The sequence below is a fragment of the Sebastes umbrosus genome, chromosome 17 (assembly GCF_015220745.1).
Source record: "Sebastes umbrosus isolate fSebUmb1 chromosome 17, fSebUmb1.pri, whole genome shotgun sequence".
NCBI classification, from domain to species: domain Eukaryota; kingdom Metazoa; phylum Chordata; class Actinopteri; order Perciformes; family Sebastidae; genus Sebastes; species Sebastes umbrosus.
The window spans coordinates 11,616,983-11,644,508 of record NC_051285.1 but is presented as its reverse complement, the minus strand read 5'-3'; the positions used below and the strand labels follow the sequence as shown (position 1 = coordinate 11,644,508).

Below are 27,526 nucleotides of genomic sequence, written 5' to 3'. Positions count from 1 at the left end.
AGATGTTGTTTTTTGGAGCCAGAAGTGACCACGTTTGGATGAGAGGGTGGAGCTGGGGAAGAGCGAGGCTCAGCAGGGTCGGTAACCTGCAAATTGCGAAATCTGATCTGAAATCAGCAAAAGCTTGCAAAAACTCTCGAAAGCCTCGCTGCCCGACGACCTATCCTAACCTTTACTATTCGAGATCCATGCCTGAACTTAACCATCTTGCGAGAGTTTGCCCAACTCGCGGGTTACCTTGTAGACACTCTTCGGGGCGCCGTACCTTTAGCATAGCAAATGCTAAGTTACCAGCTAACGCCACTGCTAGCTTTGGTTAGCAAGGTGCATCCATAATTCAAGTTAATTGCGATATTAATTGAGATGCTAATTACGGCTAGCAAAAAACATGCTTCAAACTAAATGTAGGCTACTAACCGGAAGAAATGAACAGCCAACTCTTTAGAGTGTCTTTTATTACAACTGAACGCTGAACAACGCTGTGGTAGCGAAGCCGTGGTAGCAATCTGTCAATCACAAGGTAGCCACACCCTAAAGCATCCCCTGCTTTATGGTCTATTTGACTCTAAATGGCACCATCATTTACTAAATGAACATTATGCAGTATTGAAGAAGACTTGAAACTAGCGATTGAGACCATAAACTCATGTTTACAATGTTTACTGAGGTAATAAATCAAGTGAGAAGTAGGCTAATTTTCTCATAGACTTCTATACAATCAGACTTCTTTTTGCAACCAGAGGAGTCGCCCCCTGCTGGATATTAGAAAAAATGCAAGTTTAAGGCACTTCCACATTGGCTTCACTTTTCAGACCCGGATGTAGCCCCTTGTTTTTAACTCAGTATTTTGAATTGTACGGAAAACAGCTCTCGGTTGTCCTGAGTTGAATTATTTGTCTCTGTGTCTTTACAGATAAAGGTATTGTGTAATCCTCACATTGTTATCACAGTCACAAATGGCTGACTGAGATTATTTCATGTCTCCCGTGTGAAAGATGACTCCATCGGTATGGTTGAATAACACACAACAACAGTGTGCTGAATGTTGGTTACGATAATCACCATCTGATATGATGATAAACACACATTAAGGGGATTTTACCATGACGTGTTGTGGGAGAGATGAAACTTTAAAAAACACAGGAATGTCTGCTCATGTGATGTATTTTGGGACAAAGTGGGAGGCAATGTATTGTAAATACGTCTATCTGAAGATCTTTGGACATGAGGTGTGGTCTATCTTTTATTTAGAGAAAGAAAATGAGTTATCGGCCTTACTCTCATCTCCCACAGTTATAAATCTTACGTTTTTGGGGTGTGTACTGTGACCTCTGACCTCTAGATTCTGATTTATCAATAATAAATCTCCCTCTAAAGAACAGGGCCCTGACATATAAAGAACTCGCTTATGACCCCTTAATAATGAGAGGTGAAGGTAGTGATAATACTCAGACACACACACACAGACACACACACACACAGACACACGCACACACACACACACACACACACACACACACACGCACACACACGCACACACACACACACACACACACACACACACACACACACACACACACACACACACACACACACACACACACACACACACAGTCATGACAGTCAAGTCAAGTCAGTGACAGTGATCTCACCTTCACCTTGTCCCATTTCCTGACTGACAAATCTTTGTTACTTATACCAGGACAAAAATTTGTCTCCAAACGGGAGGAGAGTGTCCTCAATGTAGAGTCGTGTCTCCACACTGTGATAAATACAAAAACTGTTAATATCCAGTCTTACTGTGAAGATAAACGTGTATTTATGAGCGTAATAGTATTTGCAAAACATCAGTAGCTCATGCTGTGCAACAAAAGACGGTGTAATCTTCTCTCATTTGTGTCCTCAGGCTTCTATCAATAAATGTCTTCCAGATCCCCGGGATATGACATAGACAGTTAATAACGCAGACACTTGAAATTGGAGGGATGATGGCATTTTTTCTTGTGTTTTAAAATGTGTTGTAGTCTGACAGTAAAATTGAAGTTCATCATTTTCAAATTTGAGCTACAGCATCAGCTGTCTGGCTTTCACAAAAAAGTTCGAAACACCCTCTTTACGCTACCTCTCCAGCCAACCCGTTCTCACTCCCAACTCGTCATGTGAGTCATTAATCAGTCCCGTGAGTCCCGTGAGTCGCAAATCACATGAGTCAGTGAAGTTAACGTAAAACATGACCGTTTCCTAACCCTAACTAAGTGGTTGTGTTGCCTAAACCTAACTTCCTGTGAAAACAGAAGTTTATTTTGAAAGGACACTATGCATGTAACGAGGATATATTGACACACCGTCCTCGGTCCGTCCAAAAGTAACGCAAGAGGGGTACCACGTTCGTCGGTCTCCGATGCTGAGGGGCGCTGACCAAGCAGCGGTATCTGACGAGTTGGGAGTGAGTATGGGTTGGTCCAGCACCAAATGGCACACAGTCAAAGTTAGCGACTAGCTGGTGAACACGGTGGAGCAGTTAGCAGATATACAACCAGTTCTTTCCCTCTCGATCTCCCTGCGGAGGTATTTATAGGCTGGTGTTGCACCACATTTCCTATGAAGCATGTTACTTCCTGTCCAAGAGGATGTGACTAATTACTCCCCTCTCAGGCACCACACCATGTGTGTTTGTTTTATCTTTTGTCATTTTCTGTCTGCCCCTCCAGCCCCCAATAAGTTCTTTTATTGTACGTGTAAACACAATGATTTACCTGTTTGCACTGGAACAGCAGCGCCCTCTTCATGATAGTGTCATACTGTATTCCTGCAGCTGGTTTACTGTAGCATCTTACCTGGTGGTGCATGGTATTAAATGTGACATAGAGACAAGTGGAGGCTCCCAGCCAAGATATTACAGTACATGAACATCTCAAACTTAATGTGCAAATGATTTACTGATATTGATAGTTTCACTTAATTCTCGACTCACATTTGTCTTTCTTTTTTTCACAGAAACACTCAGGTAAAGTACAGTATTTGATGGCTGCTATTATTTTTCTTCAGTTCACATGTATGCACATAAACCATATTTGCAAAAGCATATTGTCTTTAGTACTATCTTAATATCTCAACTTCCCCATCAGCTGCATCTGGTCTGACTGACAAAAATGTCACTTCATCTTTCACAGACAACAGACATCCTCTCTATTTCCTCTTTTAGAACATAGATAGATAGTCACTTTATTGATCCCGAGGGAAATTCAAAACACATATTACGCCTGTAATACTATACTAATGGCTTTTAAATTGTAGAAAAATCAATGACTTAAAGGTCCTCTATAGGATATCGAGAACATTGATACAGCAGCAAATAACTATGTAAAGATATAGGACACTGGTTCCCAACCTGCCAAAGCTTCACAGTGGTCGCCAGGCCTTCTTCATTTTAAGGGATCTAAGACAACTTAAAAAATACTATACAGTTGGCCTATATGTCTGGATTTCATTCATTTCTGTGAAGAAAACTAAATGAAATTGTTATTTTTAAAGTTTGGATTATTATTTAAGATAATAACTTAAAGCAAATCTCACAGGATAAGGGCACAGTGAAGACCTGAAGTTATATTCACAGTCTTCCCTCTGTGCTAAACAGCCTCGTCCTGTATTATTATTATTACTTATTTAAGTTAAAACAACCGTCAGGGTGAAGAAAACACTGACTTTGTAAAAATAATCAAGTATGAACGATTGCTAAAAATAAAAATACAAAAACACAATACAGAGAATTTTATTAAAAGTCCCTAAAAATAACAGCAAAATTCATCTCTGATGTAATATTCACAGAAAATAATCTGCTCAAAATTCAACCAAATCTCTTGTTTAACACAAACTTCCTGCAGTTATTGCGTTCACTATTTGGGTTAATTGCACAGTTTATCAGGTGCTCTGTACGGTTATTGTTATGCATTGAATATGATATGAAATATCCATAAAATATGTCACTTAGTCAGGGGTCCTCCGTTTACTAAACGATAGAAAAGGGGGTCCCCTAAGGAAAAAGGTTGGGAACCACTGATATAGTGGAGTAATGTCTACCTGAGCAGAGAATGAAGTCGCTCTCCCTCAGTGTGTGTTTTGTAATCCAAGCTTCTCCTCGCCGGCTCAGCCGTCGCCATGTTGAGAGCCGTGAAGAGGCAATAGAAGTGCTCCCAATCTTGAATTTAGCACCTTTAATCACAGAAAAGATGGCTGCAGTTTTAGTGAGTATTTAGAACTCCAACGATGCCCTTTGTGTGATTTTAAACTACTTGTTACTGCAAATGTATGCACACACGCACGCACACACGCACGCATGCACGCACACACGCGTACACGCATACACGCATACAGTGTCCCAAATTGCTTTCAAATAGGCAGCCAGAATTAACAATAGGTCATTAATCACTTCTGAATGTCCCTACAGACTGGATGTGATACTCCAAGTGACTCCATATTGTTTTTCTGACCCCAGTCGACTTCTGATTGAAGGCATAAGCCAAGACCTGAGGTCTGAGTCTGTGATTCTGAAAGCACATATGAGAGGCAGAAGGGCCACAGAAATCGTCCTGAAGGAATCAAACCTCTATACTGTAGCTGTTTTACAACAAAAGCCATCTCTGTTCAGAAATGCTCCACAACTTTATTTGTCATTTTCATAAATGGCGATTTCTATTCAGCAAATTTGTTGTTAAATGTTTCCCTTCTGGTGCAGAAACATCAGCAAGGAGGCGTTAGGAAGTGTCGATGGTTCGCCAGTAATTGCAGGAAGTATCCTGCACATTGTTTTAATTTACAGGGATGTGAGCCAGGACAGGCTGAAAGCAACTGCATAAACATGTTTTTGTGTTGGCGGGCTGTTGTATCCAAGGGAAAACAAACCTCACGACTATGTTGAAACTGGATTTTTTTTTTTTTTTATAAACAGAAGACTATGATGTCAGTTTGTTATTTAAAAAATAGGGGATATTGTTAAAATAGTTTTTTAAATATTCTGATGGATTACAGTTCTGGATAAGGTCATTCATTTCTAATGCCACTGACACCACTACATTACCCAGAAGGCATCTCATATAACCTGGATGGACAGTTTTGAGTAGTTCAAGTTTCCTTATCTGGTTTCTATTTTGACATTTCACTAATAGGACGTAATAAAATCCCTCCACACCCTTCAGTGTTTCCATGAATATAATATCTTAACGTGTGCTGCCACCCTTTGGTGTTTCTGTGTAGCTACAGATAAGTGGCTCATTATGGCTGACATTGCTTAACTGTGGTCTATTCAGTCATTTTGTATCTATTTATCCACCTGCCCATCTATCTATGAATCAGGGATCAATCAGATTAAAACAGCTGGAAACATTTGTTTTTAGAAAGTGTAACAGAAATATCTGCAATACAAGATCCAAAAAAGATTAAAATGTACAGTTTTGAAAGGAGCCTACACTGTGTTTTGTACTTTTAAACATTTAAAATGAATACGATCCATTGTTGTTACAAATCCCTGTCAGCAAACTTTGCACCACCTGATCTTTTCCTACTATGAAAACACTGAGCAATAGACGTCTTTTCAACATCGCCTCTATGCATTAGCTCTCTGATGCAGACCAGGATTTATTGGCAATATATAGCCCAGTTTTAGACCATATTTTAAAAACATCATTACTTCTAAAAGTCCCAAGGAAGGATCACATGACCACACCTGAGGCAGGGAGGATAAAACAAACGCTGCTGTCTTAAAGGAACTGACCCCCTCATGTGCAATCAATTCATCCAAATCAGAGGCCCTATTTACAGTATGTTGTGTCCTCCCTTTGTTCACTCTTTCTGATCTTCAACATGATGTGTGAGTTAATTTACCACTTTGATGCTTTGATTACCTGTTGGTTGCAGATTATCTGTTGATGATGTGATTTCTTTTTAATATTATTATATTAAGATACTGATTTTAAAACTTGACTACTACTGAAAACTCAAAAATTATAAATTGATAAATGTATGATTATTTTTTCCTTTCCTTACATTTTGTTATTTGTTGTATATATATATATTTATACTGTGAAATATATTTTCTACAATTTTTATAATGAAAAAATGTAACATGTATACTTCTTTATAAAGTCTTTAGAAAATGATTTTTCCATTATTCATCATCCATGGCCAGGTTAATCTGTTAGACCTTATGAGCACAATACAGTTACGACAGTGGAAGTATTGTAGTGCTGCAAATTTCCTGACACATTTGCATTTAATCAAATAACCAAAAAGCAATTAACATGCGGTGAACCTGAGCTTTTTGGGACTGCTGGGACAAGTGCCTGCTTATTGTGAGCAGATGATAATCCAGTCTTGCCACTGTCAATGAAGTCGGTATCTAAATGATAGTGAGACAATTCAAACTGAGCTGTACAACATTTTTCAGAATAACATTTATTTCCTTCCTCCATTAAGTCTGTAGTTATCGGAAGTGAGTTTAAACTGAATGTCCTGTATAATAATATACCACGATCTGCAGGCACTTTACTGGAATGGCATCACTTTCACATTACAACAGGGATATGAGCCAATGAGTCATGGTGACTCATATTCTATTATAAAATATATCCTCTATGTTTCATGCAGCAGTCAGCAGATGTATAAAAAAACAATTTAAAACACAACTGCCAAACAGTACATCACTCATAACTGTAATGTGACCAGCTCCGAAAGCAGATTAAACCATCTCAGGGGTCCAGTCTTGTTCAGAAATGTTATTACTAGGGCTATCAATCGATTAAAATATTTAATTGCGATTAGTTGCATGATTGTCCATAGTTCACAATGCATCACAAATTAATCGCACATTTTTTATCTGTTTAAAATGTACCTTAAAGGGAGATTTGTGAAGTATTTAATACTCTTATCAACATGGAAGTTGGCAAATATGCATCTTTCTGCAAATGTATATTTATATTTATTATTGGAAATCAATTAACAACACAAAACAATGACACATAAGGTCCAGAAACCCTCACAGGTACTGCATTTAGCATAAAAAATATGCTCAAATCATAACATGGCAAACTGCAGCCCAACAGGCAACAACAGCTGTCAGTGTGTCAGTGTGCTGACTTGACTATGACTTGCCCCAAACTGCATGTGATTATCATAAAGTGGGCATGTCTGTAAAGGGGAGACTCGTGGGTACCCATAGAACCCATTTACATTCACATATCTTGAGGTCAGAGGTCAAGGGACCCCTTTGAAAATGGCAATTACAGTTTTTGCGCCAACATTTAGCGCAAGTTTGGAGCGTTATTTAGACTCCTTCGTGACAAGCAATTATGTCGCAAAGCTAGTATAGTATGCAACCTCCGAAAGATCGATTGTGTTAATGCGTTAAAGAAATTATTGGCGTTATTAACGTGTTAACTTTGACAGCCCAAATGTTATATTATTATATTATATTATTATTATTATTATTATTATTATTTATTATTATTATATAATAATAATAATAATAATAATATACATAGTGAAACACCTGCTAAATGACACTATGACACCAACAACTGTATGATGATTTAAATTTGATAATTTCTAATTCATTCTCTGCTGCACAGCTGCAAGTCTTACGTATATAGATATTAATTTTAGAGTGTTTTTTATCTAAATTCTCTGTGGATTATTATATAATTATTAAACTGACACTCTATAAGAAAAAAAAAAAAATACCATATAGGATTAAAGTGTCCCACAATCAGGCCACCATTAACTGGCTATTGAGAGCCATTGACACACTTTCGTGATTGGAATATTACAGGAATATTACATGGTTACCACACAGGACTGATTAAGTACCAAATTACAAACACGTCTCACATAAAATCCCAATAGAGAGTCACCAGCAATTAGCTTGTTCCGTTCCCCCACAGGTGAAAGTGATAAAACATGTTAATATCTGCTGCTCCTCAGCTCCCTGTCCTCCTCCTCCTCCTCCTCCTCCTCCTCCTCTTCGCCCCTCGTGCTATTGGCTGATGAATCTGGGGACCTCCAGCAGCCAATCACAGTCCACCTGGAGGTTATTAAAAAACGCAGAGGAGCTCCACTTGAAAGCCACTTTTTGCTGATTACTTACATCCAGTATTTGTGTTTTCATCTATAGCGCTAGTGTATGTTGTTGTGAGGCTAATGTCAAAATGTAGTGATTTTGCTATTAAATTTAGGTCATGAATTAATTATAATAAGTTAGTGTTTCACATGTTTTTGTATCTTTATATGACCTTTGGCCCCATGTTTGTGACATTTCCTTTTCTCCTGTTTTTTTTTATGTTGTCAGGGAGTTTTGCTTGAGATTAAAGATGCTATCAATAACACTGATAAAATTCAACCACTAGATGTCACATTGCATTTACTTCACAACAAGTCGTTGCCAGCCACTTACCGTCAATCTCTGCCATTTATCCGTTCTTTTCTTAACTGATTAAGAATGTTAACTGATGACCTAGAGATACCACGCACGTGATACCAACTACATTTTACTTTTGGCTCACAAGTAAGGGATAATGTACAGCAAGCTGGTCGTTGTTGTGAAATAACCCTGACAGGGCGATGCGGAAAAACTGCTGGAGTCTACCTGAAGGAATCAAACCTCTACTGTAGCTGATGACACACACACCACCGCAAAGCAGAGGGGTCTCTCATCGCTCTGAAGGGGTTTATTTCACAATAATGACCCGCTAGCTGTACTTTATCCCGCTTATTACACGGCTGCTTACTTAAGAAATTAATAATTTGACACAAAAACGGTCCACAAGAGTCCGACATCAGAACTGCGCCCATAGCAACGGTCTGCTATAAAGAAATAACAGACCTAATGCTGTGATTGACCTATCAGAATTGAGTATTCAACAGAGCCGTGTAATAAGCCTCGTCATACTTTTATTCGGCACCTTTCTGAAGGCTCTGTGGATATGTTTTTTTTTTTTATATTTGTCTACATAAAAATGTTATTAATAAAGGGACTGTTTGTAAGAATCAGAAATGCTTGTTAACAGCGATGCCCGTGGCCGTTAAGTCAACGAAAGTCAGCGTCGGGCTCGTGCTTGTGCTCGCTCTACATAGACATGAACGAGCATCGCTCAAAACAGTGAGGCGACACACGTCAGCTAAAACCACAATATCACTATATTTCACCTGCTTGGCAGTAATGTTAGCTGACCAGACGAAGGTCTCTCCATGAATCACTGCTGATCCTAGTGTTGGCTTTTCCTGCCTCAGCCTCCCAACCGTGGTTGGAGGGAACAGGGGAGACACCGTCACCCGGTCAGAGACGATAACGTTTCTCGTTGCGTGTCACAAGACACGGAAAACCTCTGTTGGTCTGGAGGAGCTGCAGCATTTATTTCTGCACAAACGTCCACTGTACATTCACTAGATATTCTCAGAGCTAAACTAACTCTAATGCAGTGTGGAGCGTGCGCGCATGCACGTGAGAGTGGAGAGAAAGAGCGAGAACGAGCGCGCTGTGTGAATGAAGGCAAGCAGGCAGAGGAGCAGAGTACAGCAGAGACTCCGGCCCTGGAGACCAAAGCTACGGTCCTCCGACTGCGGCCAACACTGTTTAACAGACGGGCTTCAATAGATATAACTATGTGGTTTTGGTGCTTCCGTGTAGTTTGTGTTGGAGTCTGAGTTTGAACAGCGTAGCCACACGCGAGCGCGCATGGGACACCGACCCGGATTGATTTATACGTGTAAGAAGTTACAAACAGTCCCTTTAACTTTTCTTTTGGGTAGTTTATTTAGTATAGTTTTATTTCTACTCTGGGCTGTTTGGCTATAGGGCTGTCCCTGAAGTTACATATAATCTTCTATATCTGGCAATAAAAGATTCACACACTCTATATAATCTATTTCTATGTCATTCCCCCTCTCTCCTCTCTAGACCAGTTTGGGGACGCAACAGATCCATCTGACTGATGCACGTTGAGTTGGTGGGTGGTGTTTGTTGGTGTTTGTTGCAGTTTGGAGCTCAGACGCTACGTGGCGCTGTCGCACCGTGAGAGGAGCCCGTCCTGCTCCGGTGAAAGCTGCTCTCTGACAGTCAGTCTGATGGAAAAACCAGAAAGAAACTCAACCATCCTGCATTTCAGCCCTTCACGCCGGAGCGCACTGACTCTTTCCCGGAGGAGATGGACGCCTCTGCGCCTCACCAGAGGAACCAGAGGAACCAGAGGACCGCTGCTGGGGCGTGTTGGGTGGGAGAGGCTGAAGGCGTGAGGAGGAGGAGGAGGAAGAGGAGGACGGTACAGTCAGTTTAATTCCTTCAACCGGCTGGCTTTTACGCAGGGTGGAGAGGTTCCAGTGTAATCCGCTTTCCTGGGAGGAGCAGGGAAAGCCCTCCTCTCTCCAGACCGACACCGAGAGACTAAAGTCGGGTAGGGACAGAGAGAGTTGACAGGTCATATCTGGAGCTTTTTGAGGAAGATCATCATTCCACCTCACATCATGAGTGGACCAACAAATGGTAAGAAATGTGTGTCATCATGTGTGTAAATGTGTTTGCTGGTGAGCTTAAAGGTGCACACATGTGTTTTCATGTATGTATGATTGCTTCTGCATAATCAATAATACAATGTCCTGGGAGTTTTTTTTAAAATTTGTTATTTATTTTATTTTATTTAACCTTTATTTAACCAGGTAGTACTCATTGAGATTAAGAATCTCTTTTGCAAGAGAGACCTGGCCAAGACAGCAGCAAATAAACATACTTTAAAGTTTAAGACGCCACACAACATAAAACAAATGCAAAATAAATACATAGCATAATATCATACAAAACACATTAAAATCAAGTGTTTGAAACCAACGTTAAAGTGAAAATATTCAGAAACAGACAGCTTCCTGGGTTTAAACCTGAAGTAGACATAAAACAGCCCTCCACTGAGGTTATTGATCGCCGACTCACTTATTGACACTGTATTTCATCATGCCATTAGCTGTCAGTGAAGGTTAGAGACAGAGGCTGATTGTGTAGTATTGATATCTGACAGCATTCATCAGTATTTTCATCATGATTGATATAGATTTCTGTGGTTCTGATAACCAGGGATTCCTCCACTGGAGAAATTCCCACAGTCGCAGCAGGACCCAATCAATTCATCCATCATTTTATTCAATAATTATGTGTGTGTTTTGTGGGAGGAATCAGTACTTATAGCAATCAGTATTAGTTAAGTAAGACAGTCAGAAGAGCCTGTGACAGCTACCCAGATATTTCGGAGAGAAGAAAAGAAGCTGCACATCTTTGGTCCACACTGTGCCAGGCAACATATTAAAACGTCTCAATGTCTAAACATAGAAACCACATGAAGCAGGTTTTTTATTAATGTGAAACCACTAAATCCCCAAATCTATTTTCCCCAAAAACAAAGCGGCTCTGCAGACATGATGACACAGCATCGTGCTTTCCACATCAAGAAGCCACTCACACCTCCCTAGCAGCCGCTCAGTTTTATACCTCTTACCTAAAGGAGATATTTAACCTCATAAGGGCTCCGGCGGCGCTCCACTCTCATGCACTTATGACTATGTCAGCGTAGCAGAGGTCCCACAGCTGAGTGACTGTAATCCCCAAAATTTCTCCCACAGAAAAGAAGAGGATTATTCACATGAACTGGGACCTTATTGTTTTTTTTTTTTATCCAAGCTGTTTATCCACGAGGTCAAAGGTCACAATAAATATGTGTTGCTGTCAAACAGCGCAGACTTTGAAGCCACTCGAGCGAGAATTGTAGGGAAATAGAGGTGACATTAAATTACAATTTTTTTCTGAGGGGTCATGAGCAGTGGGCTACCTCCAGGTCTGAAAAGTGAAGCTAATGCTGAAGTGCCTTAAACTTGCATTCTTTCTAATATCCAGCAGGAGGTGACTCCTCTGGTTGCAAAAAGAAGTCTGATTGTGTAGAAGTCTATGAGAAAATGAGCCTACTTCTCACTTGATTTATTACCTCAGTAAACATTTATGGTCTCAACCGCTAGTTTCAATCTAGCCTTCTTCAATACAGCATGATGTTCATTTAGTAAATTATGGTCCCATTTAGAGTCAAATAGACCATAAAGCATGGGATGATTTAGGGCATGGCTACCTTGTGATTGACAGGTCGCTATTACAGCGTTGTCCGGTCTGGGAGTTGTCTGTGTTTTCGTTGTAGAACTTTCACAGTGTGTTTTCAGTTCATGAAAGATAATTGTAAGATTTTAGTCACCTAAAAATGTCTTACTCAGCGTTCGGTTCCTACTTTACTCTCAGGGGTCACAAGAGAAAAAGGTTGGGAACCACTGTGTAGACAATGGTTAAAGGTTGTGTGTGCACAGGACTCCTGGTCAGTTGTTTCAAGACACACACACACACACACACACACACACACACACACATTGAAGCACACATAGTACATGTACAGTACATGCACATGTTGTCACCTTCATCAATTACATAAACTAGAACATACAAGATTTAAACCTACTAATAGTAACAAACACACACAATAAATGTGAGCACACACACACACACAGGTGGCTTTCTATGTCTGTAGTTCCAGTCCTTGTGCTGCCATCTGGCTACGGAGCCGATGCCAGCTTTTGTGGTGTGTGCACACACACACACACACACACACACACTCACTCACAAACACACACTCACTCACAAACACATACTGGTGCTACAATTTGTTAGGAAACATTTTTGTCCCAGTTTTACCTTTTTTTTCTCTCTCCTGAAAACATTTATAGATCCACAACTCTGTCTCTCTCCTGCTGTCATCAGCTTAACCTGCCGGCATGTTGTGTGCGTGTGTGTGTGTGTGTGTGTGTGTGTGTGTGTATGTATGTGTGTGTGTGTGTGCGATTGCATAATACTCCGGGAAGCAGCAACATTAATGACTGTAATGTAATTGAGTAGAATACAGTAGAGTTGTTGATCAGATTGTTTGCACACTGGATAGAGGTCAGTGGATTGTTACAAAAAATCTAAATCAATATTGTTCAAATATGCTCAGTCAGTGAAATATCTTCAATGCTGTCCTACCATGACAGAGACGTGTGTGTGTGTGTGTGTTTCAGACAGCGTAAAGAAAAGACTTATTCCTCTAAAAGGGATTTGACCAGTTTCATAAGCGAGGATAAAAGAGGTGTAATCCTCATGTGCCCTTTTCTGTCTCTCATAATGTATGTGTGTCAAAGCTTCAAAGAAAGTACTGAAAATTCAAGAACTGAAGTAATTAGTCAAGTATAGACATAAATTAGTATAAACCATAAACTGTATATAAAGATGGACGACATGACAGCTCCCCAAAAGTGAAGCCAATACATCTGCAGTAGAGGTCATACATCCCGCCTCCTCCATGCTAGCGGATGGGACATGGACCAAACTGAAGAGTCCAAGTACATGTCAAAAAATGTTTTCCCAAAGATGGTGTCTGTCATTTTAGGTAGTTTTTTTATCACACTGATGTATGTTCAAGTGTTAATTTTTTTGATAAGTTTGGTTTAAATGAGTTATTTGATGCTATAAAAGGAGGTGAGACGTCATGATTGACAGCTGTCAGTTCCAGTGTCAATTTGATCATAAATGTAGTAATAGCAATACTATGGTTAGTAGTTGTGTCTTACTAGACACACAGCTACCATGGCGCTAACATAGCAGCTAGGTTGCTCACGCTAACAAGTTGCGGCCGTACTCCATCGTGCAGGTGTGTGGGTGAGGCCTCGATAACGCGGCTCCAGCCCCCCCGATCACTACTGCGAAGACCATATACAAGAAGTGGACGTAGTCACCGTGACGTCACCCGTTGGTTTGTGGACTGCAGTTTTGAAGCCTTGAGTTCGACATTTTGGCCGTCGCCATGTCGTTTTTTTGCAACCAAACGTACAACCGAATGCTGAATAAGACATTTTCAGGCGATCAAAAATGTTATAATTAACTTTCATGAACTTAAAAACACACTGTGAAAGGGTAAAAGTTAAATACATTAAGTGAGAAGTAGGGTCATTTTCTCATAGACTTCTATATAATCAGACTTCTTTTTGCAACCAGAGGAGTCGCCCCCTGCTGGCTATTAGAAAGAATGCAGGTTTAAGGCACCTCAGCATTGGCTTCACTTTACAAACCCGCAGGTTGCCCACTGGTGCAGACTCTGGCTCCAAATGACGTCACAATCTCAAGATGGCAGCTCCTGTATCCTGGATATTTTGACTTCTTTTTTGTGCAGTGGGAGGAAGTGGAGAAATGTCGACCATCTATATATATATACAGTCTATGGTATAAACATCTACATTGTAGGCTACTACCTCAATGCAAATTTGTAAAGTGTAATACTCATAATAGTAAATCTTTTCCATTGCAACAATAGTGCAAACTTGTAGGTTACAGTATATGAGTAACTGTATATTTCCTGTGTAAGATACTGAAGGCCAGCAGCAGCAGTCAGTCAGTATACGTCTCTCTGTCTACACCTGTCTCTCTTTCTGTCTCTTAAGCTGCTGACTTGTAATGAATGGTTGTAAGTCGTCCTGATCTCCCCTCGCAGAGTAACAGACTTTCCAGGAACCACTATAGTAGTTACAAAGTCAATCACTAAGCCTTCTTTGTCTCCTCTAAACCTTCAGCCGAGCGTGTGTGATCATGTTTGTGTTTGTTGTTATCTTTTATCTATTAGTATCTATTTGATAGTGTGTTTTTGTCTTATTGATCCACCAGAGGATTGGTTGCCATAGCGTTTGTGTGGCATTAAAGTCAAAGTATCATCTAAAGGCCAAGTAGATTTTTATGCCTCCGCGCCGTTGCGCCCGGACTTTGACTCAAGGATGAACTGATTACATTTTGGTGGTTAAAGGTCAAAGGTCAAGGTCACTGTCACATCCGTCCCATTCTCATGAATGCAATGTCTCAGGAACGCCTGGAGCGAATTTCTTCAAATTTGGCACAAACGTCCACTTGGACTCAAGGATGAACTGATTATAATTTGGTGGTCAAAGGTCACTGTGACCTCACAAAACACGTTTTTGGCCATAACTCAAGAATTAATTAGCTAATTATGACAATTTCACCCAAATGTGTAACAGGATAAAATGATGAAGTGATGACATTTTGGACGGACATGGGTGTAAAATGCAATTTGACTGGCTGGCGGTGGCATACAACCGTGAGGCGGAAATTCTTTTTGAGGGGGACAACAAATCAAACATCTGTACTGATGTTTGAGAATGAGTCAACTTGAAGACAAACCTGAGCAGCTGTTTTCCGATTCATTATACATTAAAGCTTGTGTTTAGCTGTCACATGTTCCTGTGACAAGACGACACTTCTACGTCTGAGAAAAAACAAATCCTTCATCTTTTTGTGGTAGTCATTTCACATTTCTTTATCTCTTTGATCAGATGTTTGAATTCCGTTGAAAGAAAGACAAAGGGAAGAGCTTCAAAATGACAATAAGTGACATGTTTTTTGATGCTCTCCTCTCCTCAGTTCAGTACCAGTCGGGTCTTTACGGAGGAAACAACAACAGCAGCTCTCCTCTCTCCAGCCGTGGAAATTCGCCCATCGTGTGCGAGCGCTGTGGCGAGGTGTGCCGTGGGGAGGTGGTGCGCGTCAAAAACACACACTTCCACATTAACTGCTTCACCTGCCAAGGTAAAAAAAAAGCCACATCGCACCTATACACACACACACTCAAAACATGCTTCTGTATATTCAGTGCACGTTAACACCTCCTCACATGTACACATCAGCTTCCCTTCTGCACTCCCACACTCACACACACAACGTTTCATATTCATTTATTTTTCTATCTTGGACTAAAGCCTGTGCTTCCATGTGTGGATTCCACCCACATCAATTTGCATAATTAAATATTAAATAATTGCCAGGACTCAGACAAGAAGGAACCAGCACAATTGAATCAATGATGGCTTCACAGAAATAGAAACTGAGCTATGACTTCACCGGGATCAAAGTGGATCACAAACTGTTTTATATTTAATAATATAGAAGAAAAAAAACATTCAGTGACACAGGAGCGTCAGTAATTGGATGCCGCTGTCACCAGAAAATGAAAAGTGACATGTGATATCTCCACAGTGAGCAGAAGGTGGGGACATCTTTGATCTTTTAAACATTAGAGGCGTTGTGGTTTTTGTCTAAATATCCCAGCAGCCACTGCAGCACAATTATGGAAGTCCACTGGGGAACAATCAGTGCACATGTAATGTCTAAATATCAAAAACAGAAACTTGAGGTAGATGGCAGTGATACTCAATTTACGGCCCGCCAAATGTGGTCCGCGATTATGTGACAGGTGGATATCTCAGGAAGGTTTTCCTGTAGGGAATTTCTTTAAATTTGACACAAACGTCCACTTGGACTAAAGGATGAACTGATTCGATTTTGGTGGTCAAAGGTCACTGTGACCTCACAAAAGACGTTTTTTTGACCATAACTCAAGAATTCATATGCTAATTATGACAATTTCACACAAATGTCTAACAGGATAAAATGATAAAGTGATTTTACCGGTCAGCGGAGGCATACAACCATGAACCATAATTCTGTTTTTTTTTGCACTTTCAATGTATGTGCCAGAGTGCATAACAAAAGCATCAAAATAGTCTAATAGAGATTGTTTATCATACTTCATGCATCTCAGGCAGATCTGTGTGTATGTTAGCTTTCTTGCTGAGAGTTAGATGAGAAGACGTTTACCACTCTCATGTCTGTGAGCTAAATTTAATGCTGGAGGGATGACGTATTTTGGTAGGCCAACCAGGAAGTTAGCATCGCCCTGGTTCCCTCAACAAAAAGTCAATGGGATTTTTCCATTAGGTTTTGGATTATTGCAGGAAAAAAGCAATGTGGCAAACAAACGTTTATGATACTTACACATTTTGTTCAATAAGATAATCTTCACAAATGAACACCACTTTTATGATTTTTCAAGTTCAAATGCAATCGGCAGATGTAAAAAGTCTAACATTAAGCTATAAACGAACAACACCACGGTCGCATGAAAGCGGGTATACACAACGAGGCTGTAAAGGCGGACGAGTCGGCGTGATGTAATCATTTAGCAACTTGTTAGCAACCACCTTTTTTTAAGACACGTAAACGCTTCAAAATTCACGAGTGGTGTATTTATTGACGTATTTTATATCGTTGAACAAAACATTAAAATCACTTAAGCTTGTGTTTGTACAAATTTCAGGCATCTAACAAAAACACAATAAAAAAAACCCATTGACTTCTGGAAGTGCTAAAATGCACGTTTAAGTTGAGTGTAAATAAAAATGCAATGCTTAATGCTCCACATGGAAATGAATAATAGATAGACAATGTTTGAACAGCACAAGCAAAAAATTGCATTTGTGTGTGTGTGTTTGCGTGCACACATATATGAGTATTTGTGTGTCTTTGCATGTTTGAGCTCCACCAGTGAGCAGGTGGGACAGGACGCACAAACAGAGGTCTGGAGTCAGCAGCTAGCTGAGCAGTGCAGTCAGCAGCTTTTGCTCCCGTATAGTCAGACTCCAACCAGCTAACCTCCTTTTCACAGGCCGGGACCCACGCAGTCCCAGAGCGAGCTCTTTTCTTACTTTTGATCTGCCAGTAACATCGCCTGGATGCACTCAGCCACAAAGCACCAGAGAGGAGGGCTTTTCTATTTTATGTCACGCTTGATTTCAGATCTTAAAAATAAACCTGAGCTGAAATAACAGCTTTGTTTTGTTTGGTTGAATAATTGACTGATTGTTTGCTCAGTCGAAACAGGACGCAAGCCAGACGTATTGACAGAAGTGGTCTCTCTTTGATATCAAAGTATTTATTATTATGGACAACTGATCTTGCAGAGTAAGCTTAATGACTTTTAGCTAATGGACCGTTGGGCTGAGTAGACGTCAGCTTGGAGGTGGACAAGAATCAAACCGTCAGCTTTTAGTACACAGGCGTCTTATTTGTTCTGTCTTCTTTCCTCCCCCTCGCTGTCGCTCTCTTGTCTCACATGCTTTTGTTTGTAGCCGTGAATGTCAGGGAGTTATAATGCGTCTTTGTTTGGTAAACAGTGTAATCTCCTGTTATTTGGGATTGGGATAATTGAGAAATAGAAACAGATGAGCAGAGTGAGATGAGACAGTAGCCCTGTGTGTTGGTGTGTTTTTTTTATTGGGTAGTATAGTGACTCATTTAGGTATTATGGCCTAAAATGTAAGTCCTGTTTTTTTGGCTTTGGGTAGAACAGAGTAGTAATTAATACTAGGGATGTCAATCGATTATAATACTTAATCGTGATTAATCGCATGATTGTCCATGATGAATTGTGGTTAATCACAAATTAATCACACAATGACCGCAATAACCAGACAGGAATATCTGCTTTTTTGTTAATCCAACAGCTGGATATGAAAGGGATAAAGACATGATATGGTATAAACTATGTGGCAAAATCAGTAGACAACTTTGTCTCAGTCATTTTTTTCCATCGTGACATGACATTTGCAGCAGCTTTACACCTTTCATAACAGTAACTCTAATACCAGCCTCCATACAAGCCGTTCCTACAAGTAAACACATCACATGGGACATTTGGAATTTAATTTTTGATTTAACCACTAAAAACGTTGTTTTCTGTCAGCGTGATAAGAACAAAGCACAGAATGAATACCAATGAAGTTCTCAAGGCTGATCACTCATAAAAAAAAAAAAAGCAGGAAAAAAAAAGAAACTCTGCAAATAATATCTTTCTGTTCTCATAAAAATCTCATAAAATATGCAAGATGTTCATAAATTTGCCCTCGTTTTTAAAGCAAATTATGCCAGTTTTTGGAATACTATGTCCACGTCCTGCTGGGTATGCAAATATTCAGTCGTAACTCCTCAATTTGACAGACGAATGTTAATATTTGACTACTGAAAAGCCCATTCTCTACCAAACAACATAGAATATTCCATATTGTGGGACATATTTGTACTGTTTATACCAACCACTCCCTCAGTGAGACTGTAGACTGGTTAGACTTTACCTTTTCTAACCTCTCCTCCCCTCTCCTCCTCTTTGATCCATCCGTCCATCCTGATCACACTCATGCAAATGCAGAGGAGGAAATCCATCCCATGTTGATGAAGCGAATAGACGAGGGAAGACAGTGACAGGACGGCAGACGTGCGCTGGATGGACAGATCGATAGCCTCATTGATACCTCCCCTGGGTCCCCCTGTCTCTTCCTCCACATCCTCATCCCCTCACTTTGCCGTCTGCTTCCCTTTCTCCTCACATCTTCTCCTTTCCTCTTCCTCTAATCTCTCCCTTGACTCCCATCTTGCCTTTCTTCTCTTGCAAGTCTCGCCTTAGCCTCGTGTCTAAAATAACCCTCTCCTTTTTTTGCACCAGAAAATTGAGACATGTTCATCATCTGTGACCTTACAGCATCTCTTTTTTTTTTAAAAGAACAAACTCAGTCATAACTGGGGAAAAAAATAGTCTGATTCTCATGGTGCATTGAAACATTTCAACTCCATTTTTGAGGCTTTTATGGGATAATTTTCATTTAAAGGGGCTCTATGTAAGAATCAGAAAATGCTTGTTAACAGTGGCACCTGTGGACGTTAAGTCAACGACAGTCAGCTTCCCGTTGTTCGCGCTTGTGCTCGCACTACGTAGACGCGAGCGATTATCGGTCAAAACAGTGAGGCGACACATATGAGACTGAACGTGATTGACAGCTAAAACCACAATATCACTATATATTTCACATGCTTGGCAGTAATGTTAGCTCACTGTACCTGTCCAATAGAACAGCTCAGGGTCCGTTTTAATACCTAAAACCAAACAAAGTCCCTCCAGGAATCAAAGGCCCGACTGATGTTGATCCTAGTTTTCCCCAGACGTCGGTCACATCCCACATTCTTCACATTAAAAGCAGTCTACAGGCTGATTGAGGAAACACAAAAAGTCACGGAAGGTCTCATTTTTTAGGTTAGGTTCCAACCTGTTCACACATTGGTAATGAAAAACGATTAAAAAACATCCCTTTAAGGAGTCTCTCCTCAAAGGTGATGCTCAACGGGTGCACACTTAATTTATTTGGATGGATTGTAAAGTCTTCACCTGCTCAACAGAATATAAAATACGATACTGATTCTTTTTACCAGCTCACTGCAAAGCCTGACCCACTTTGGTTTGAAACAAGTTTATGTGTTCAGAAATGAAGCATTGCAGGAGCAGTGAATTTTATCAGTATTAGCGTACGCTCAGCCATACAGACAGTCACGGATGGCTCTTTCTTCACAAGAGACTTCAAGGACGAACTGTGAAGCGCGTACCGCTGCATCAGCTCAGCTGCTCTCTTTTGTTCGCGTCCTTGTGCGAGCATTTGCAACAGTGGGTCAGTGTGCTGGTGTGTTGCTGTGCACGCCTGTATGTTTTCTTGTGTATCTGGAAGCTAAATCAGAAAGATGAGACAGTCAACGTGTGTATGACGCCTCCAGGAGTTCTTGTTTCTTGCATCCGTCTTCATTTATCTCCGTTCTTTTTAAATCCGTTGCCTCCTTCTTTCAGTCCCCAGACCCTTCGCTCGCGCCGCTGGCAGTAAACAAAGAAACCATTATCTGTTGTCTTTCTGCCAGTTGTGTGTGTGTTTGCGTGCATGTGTGTCCAGACCCCGAGCACTTCAATCTAATAGGCTACAAATCACCGTTAACAGACGTAGAAGAAAAGTATTTAAATTCTTCAGTGCTTCAGACGAACTGCAGCTGAACCGGCCCCCCTGATGAGCAGACGGGAGAAGTGGGAGGATGGTGACGAATGAAACTGATGGAGCAGAGAAAATTATTTTCTTTATTTATTTGTGCCCTGAAGTTTATTTTCTGTTTGTTTTCTCTATACCAGCCTCCTCTACTTCTCCCTTCTATTAGGCCTGCAAGTTAGAAAGATCTTTCACTTCTTGCTGCAATTAAACAAAGAAAGAAATATCTGAAAATATGCAATGGTATACAGTGTTCACAGCAAACCAGTTGCATCACATACATATGTGAAATGGACCAGCAAGAAGTGTGGTCAAGCAGTTAATTTGGGGATTTTCAGCCCTGTTTCTGTTTCTTGCAACATCACTATGGCATGATAGAAGCTGTTGTCTAGAATTATTTGACAGTACAAGGTTATGAAAAAAATTCCGGACACTTTTTAGAGTCCCTTCTCCAGATCATGTCCTTACCCTGTGATACCCAAACGTTTTCAGCTATGCCCTTTTTTGGAACCCGAAACAAAAATCACGGATACATTGCAAGTTAAACATTGAAACGTCAGGGGTGCATTGACAGTAAACTCTAGAGCAAGAAAGGCTTCTTCATATTTAGACATTTAGCACTCATGTTTCTTTATTGTTCCTGAATTCATCATCATTCATACTGTAGATCTTTTTGACTAGTTTTGACTGCCTTTTGAGAAGCACCAGTGGAATTAATAACATCAACAATTGCTCAGTTGCAGCGATTTTTGCAATGCAGACCAGCAATAAATAATGATATTTGTTGTGTTAACTACTATCTTAACCTTAAATCATAAATGTATTTAATTACAGATGCATCGCCTCATGATCATTTGTTTGGGGTCCCTAACAGCAAACCTTGTTCGGTTTTGCCGAGTTGTAACTGAACCTCACACTGCAGAGCCAATATGACGGTTTACGATTGAGCAATTTCTCAGTCCTTTAATGTCATTATAAACCTGAATTATTTCCCGTGAAATCTCTTTTGATCGTTATTTCTGTCTGGTGAGAATACATTATACAGGTCCAGACACAGACAGAGTATGGATGTACTACACTATTGAGACAGAGTGGAGGCTGGATGACTCTCTTGATGGTTGTAGACGGTCATAAAAATGCTCTTACTCTCTGCCAGCGGATCAACCATCCAGCAGAAATAATCAGCAGTGAAGGTTGAAGTCGCTTAAAGTCCATTTTGCATTAATGAAAGTTACTAGTTACTGTTAAGCTGATTTAGCACACAGAAAAGAGACTAAAAACCGTCAGAGTTTGGGGCAACAGGTGGAGTCAGAGAAGGTCAGGGTGAGGTCACATGGGGTCATAAGGTCGTTCGTGACGGGTCTGGTACGGAGGCAACTGACATTTTTTTGACCTTTTTGAACATTAAGCTTCAGTCAGCAAGTTCAAGTGGCAGCAGGAAGATTTGTCCCGACTTGGACTGTCCCTGAAAAACCAAAATCTTACATGAGGTAGTAATGGATGGTAGCAGGAAGACACATTTATTTAGATGCTGTGGCATGTGCTGCTTCTATTAGAATTAGAAATCTGCTGAATTAAATCTTTTGCTTTATGAAATTATTCAGGCTCAGACACACTTTTGATGTAATTCATGACAGGTTGGATGGTTTTGAGAGGAATTCTGATCTGAGTTGTGACCTCATGCTCATCATACAGATATCCTGTCTGTTTGATCTGCTGCATGATTTGGGTCTGTTAACAAACATGTCTTTTTGCAGTAGTGCATGTAGGAATAATTAGAAATAACAACCAGTGACATTTTGGGATAAATCAGTTCCCATTTACTTTCTGTCTTAAAGAAAAGAAGCCTCTCATCTCATCGTTTCTGCTGAGCTTTGCTGACTCTTCATCTTTATTAGGGGCAAATGATACCTGAAACAGGTTAATGTCAATCTAATAAAGATACACTGACAGCAAAGCAGATTCATGCACAGATGTGCTTTGAGCAAAATGCTCATGTCAGCATGCTAATATGCTCACAATGACAATGCTTATACAGAATATCCTGATGTATATCAGAATTATGTTTACCATCTTTATGTTAGGATGCTAGCATTTGCTATTTAGCACAAAAAGACAGCTGAAGCTGATGGGAATGTCATTTGGTCATAAGCCAAAGCTTTAAGGACACATTGGGCCTCATGCAAAAACCACTTGTACGAACAGATTCATTCTTAAGTGGTTTGTAGGAGTGATTTAGGAGAACTTGTCGCATTTTGAATTTTCTCTTAGGTACGAACACAATTTACGAGCTGTCCAGACCTATCGTAGGAGTCATATATTTAGTCTGCTGTTATCCAAATGGAAGTTTTTCACTGATTGATTGTAGATTTAATTTCTTTGAAAAAAATTTGAGTTTGAAAATCCTATATATGAATTATACTTCATAATTATGTTGACATTATCCTGTTTGACTCTGCAGTTCGAGTTATAATGTAATTCTAAATGTATTCATACAGCCTAACGATGTCATCATTAACTTAAATTGGCCATTGTTGCTATAGTATGATACTACAATATAAATATGAACATGTCAAACTACAAAACGACTTAAATTACGCACTAATTGAAGGTTAATTTGTCTCTTTGTCCTAACCAGGCGCGTCATGGCTGACTTACTTCTTTTGGACGCGTATCAGCCTCTTGGAAGAGAGCGTGTCTTTAGACAGCGTGCTGATATATTGACAGAGACACATGAATGGGGCAGGACGCGTAGCCTTATATGGTATCACTGGGGCGTTAATTATGCTAATTTACAATTCTCATAAACGCGCACTGATTTACGCACAGGTGGCATTCATCATGTTTACGCAGATCATTAACACAGTTATCTGAAGTTAGGAGTGTTTGCTGCTGAATCTGACGTGGTACACTCCTACGAGCCCAAGGTACGAGTAAAAAGTATGTTAAGATAAGAATATGATAATGTTCTTGCATGAGGCCCCTTGATATTTTGACCTGATGATAGCGCTACATGAAAAGTCAAAATCAATTGTATTATGCCCTTTTTACCAGCAGCCATTTAGTCATGTTATTACAGGGTAAACACGGGTATAATTAATAACGTTAATTATGGCCCTGTTCCATTTAGGTGGGTGTGGGCTCTGGTATTGTTCATGCTGGCTCACTGGGATACACTAGAGTGGGACCATAATTCATTTGATCAATTACACCTCTGTTTACCCTGCTATGATGATGGCTGCTGTGAAAAGGGGCCTGTTACAGTTCATCCTGATGGGAACAAGAATGTCTGCACGAAATGTCATTTCAGTCCATCCAACAGTTGTTGAGACATTTCATTGTCGGAACCAAAGTGGAGGACCAATAGACAATGTCTTCCTTGTCTTCCCTATGTCACTAGCATGGATATTAATACTAGTCTGTTAAAAACATCAGTATGAAAACTCAAGTAGCAAAACAGATCAAACCTCTATTCAAATATTACTTGACATTTAATATATCCCAGTGGATATCAATAAGCACCGCCAGTGTAAATGTCCATGTATGGTTGTTGTTCAGTGAGGACAGTTTTTTGAAAATGGCGTTTCGATCTGAAACTCCAAATATACCAGAGGCCCCTCCAGAGACCGGCCAAGCCTCAACTGCTCCCTCTCTTTCCTGTTTGCCTCCACATCTTAATAGCTTTCTATTTAGACAGTGATGGATGTGTGAATGCTATCAGCAGAGTGAGAAAAGATGAGAAGGACCCGGCTATTGTCCTCAAGCGTGTGTCTCTGGAAAACAGAGAAAAGAGCTGCATCTATCTGTGTATGTAGGTTTGCATATCAGCTGGATGAAAACCACATAACTCCATCTTTTGAATCCCAGTGGATACTAAGAAAACTTACTCAACGATAAATATATGTTGAACACATGTGTGCGTATTAATATGCAGTATGTGTGTACAGCCCTGAAGATTGTGTGTTAGCTATAACTCTTCCACTGTGAGCATCTTTAGTCTCAGGCAGACTGATAAAGGTCAGGCTGGCATTTTAAAGTTGTGCGACAGCAGATTTGGCATGATAAGAATACAGTATCGGAGACAGAGGAGAATACCAAAAATATTGTACAGCGTTCTCCGTGTTTTAGAACAATGTCTGAGTTTTTTTTCTTCCTGTATGAATAAAGTGATTTCAGCATCTTAAACTAACAAAGATCATTCTGTTATAAGACAATAATGAAGATGAACTTAAAGCATCACATCTGTGTTGGAAAATCACATCCTTAGATACTAGGGCTGTCAAAGTTAACGCGATAATAACGCGTTAAAGCAAATACGTTTTATCGCCACTAATTTCTTTCACAGTTTTAAAGGTAGAGTGAAGATACTGGCATCATATGAAACTACAAAACCTAAGAAATCCATTGGTACCAACCATGTCACACTAGCCTGTCACTAAGGAGGCTAAATAACGCTCCAAACTTATGCTACATTTTGGGGAGGAAAAACTGTCATGGCCATTTTCAAAGGGGACCCTTGACCTCTGACCTCAAAATATGAGAATGAAAATGGGTTCTATGGGTACCCACAAGTCTCCTCTTTACAGATATGCCCACTTTATGATAATCACATGCAGTTTGGTGCAAGTTATCAAGACAGCAAACTGACACACTGACAGCTGCTGTTGCCTTTTGGGCTTGAGTTTGCCATGTTATGATTTGAGCATATTTTTTATGCTAAATGTAGTACCTGTGAGGGTTTCTGGACAGTATTTGTCATTGTTTTGTTTTGTTAATTGATTCCCAATAATAGATATATACATACATTTGCATAAAGCAAGCATATTGTCCCACTCCCATGTTGATAAGAGTATTAAATACTTGATAAATCTCCCTTTAAGGTACATTTGGAACAGATAAAAAAAAAAAGCGCAACTAATTTGTGATTAATCATGGTCAATCATGCGATTAATCGCGATTAAATATTTTAATCGATTGACAGTCCTATTATGTACAAATTTCAACATGTATCGTGCAAATCAGATCTGTGTCATGCAGGTGAAAACTTTGGAGTACAGTGTAAATACAGTGAGGAGTGTTTAGGTAGTCCATCTTGTTTGAGTGTTTTTCTGGCGTAATTCCGAAAAAAGAGAGAAAACCATAACACTGGTTTGAAATTTAAATAGCCAGACACTTACAAAGTCAGCCTTTTTATTTGTGTTTCTTTTATATTATGTCATCATGCCTTTTATGTCTCATGTAAATTGTTGTGGCTGAAAGGTGCTATCCAGATAAACTTGCCTTGATGCAACAATCTGCCTGTATTGTTTACAATTATGGGGCTCTTGGCAATAATGGCAATTTTTTATGGTCAGCAGTTAGAGGATGTAATGTAATTGCAGGCATTCTAGTGACAAAATGTGCAGTGAACACACACACACACACACACACAGACAGACACACACGCACATCTACATAATATTACAAGATTATATGTTTTAAAGGGGATTGAAAGCTATACCATGACATGACTCTATGGTCTTCATGAAAGCCTTTATCTCTAATTGAAAACCAAATGGTTCATGTGTTTGGCTCCAGGCTTAAACTTTGGAGTACAGTTCACGTAAATGTTGCTTTACTGTCTTTATGTCTTCATGTTGGCTCCAATAGACACATACATTAGGCAGCTAGACTGCTTGTCTTGCCATATAGTGTCTCTCTCTCTCTCTCTCTCTCTCTGGCTCTCTCTTTCTTTGTCTGAGCCACTTAACACACTGGCTCGGATCAGATCGGATCCATTCACTCCACTGGGTTTAGGGCCATTAGCTTAATTAGAGTCCAGACATTCAATTCACTGTCAGATATGTTGATCCGTTGGCTGCCTTTCAAACGTCTAACTTACAGTACATCCAGTTGCCTGCACACTACAGGTTATATGTTGACTTGTGTAGAGTTGAATGGGTAAAGCATGGCGCCGACACTGACAGCATGAGTGATACAATTCAATCTTGTGGACATGCATGAAATAAATCTGTACACCGGTGGCACTATAAGAGGATATGGCTTAGTTGTGACCCCCGAATGGCTGTTATAAAGTCTGTAAAACACAACTGATGGGAGGTAAGAGTACGTGGCTCCCTGCCTCCCTGATAGCTGGAGCAAATCATCGTTCAGCTCCTTTTTAAACTGTCTAACCAACCAGCTCAGCAGAGGCCTCGTCACCCTCAGCACAGCTGCACCAGAAGCAATCATTTGGCTGAAGGACTTTGCATTTGCTAAATAAAAGCCATACATCATTCTGTCGGTAGCCTAGGTATAGCATAGTAAACACAGTGTGAGCGCTCACGTGCCTCTGTGCCTGGACATGCAGATATCACACAACACTCCATAGATGCATATAAAAGTATTTATTAAGTGTATACACCGGACACATACAGATACATATTTACAAAATTAGGTTTACACGCTGGCACACATACCTTAAATTCTCATGTGTATTCTCATATGCACAGACAACCATAACATACTGTAAAAAATTAACAGATTAGATGGTTACTGGTCTAATCCTCAAAACCAGATTAGAGTATTAACCCTTTAGAGTTCAGAGAGAACAACAGATTGCACTCTCAGCAACCCCACCCCCTCGTCCACCACACACACACACGCACGCACGCACGCACGCACACACACACACATGCAAAATAGCCTACTGACCATGTGTATACCGTTATGCCATTTGCATTAAAAAAGACCT

At 40.1% G+C, this 27,526-nt stretch overlaps 1 protein-coding gene across 5 annotated transcripts in view; it reads left to right on the top strand.

Moving 5' to 3' along the window:
- The first annotated feature begins 5,746 nt into the window (after window positions 1-5,746).
- LOC119475875 (actin-binding LIM protein 3-like) overlaps window positions 5,747-27,526 on the top strand; it is a 56,693-nt gene continuing 34,913 nt past the window's right edge. For 4 of the 5 annotated variants that reach the window (XM_037748961.1, XM_037748960.1, XM_037748959.1 and 1 more), the window contains exons 1-3: window positions 5,747-5,866; window positions 9,947-10,528; window positions 15,527-15,691. In XM_037748961.1, the coding sequence (XP_037604889.1) occupies window positions 10,510-10,528; window positions 15,527-15,691 (184 nt within the window). In that variant the 5' untranslated portion in view covers window positions 5,747-5,866; window positions 9,947-10,509. The remainder of the gene's footprint in view (window positions 5,867-9,946; window positions 10,529-15,526; window positions 15,692-27,526) is intronic. The other variant, XM_037748958.1, reaches the window with a different exon arrangement.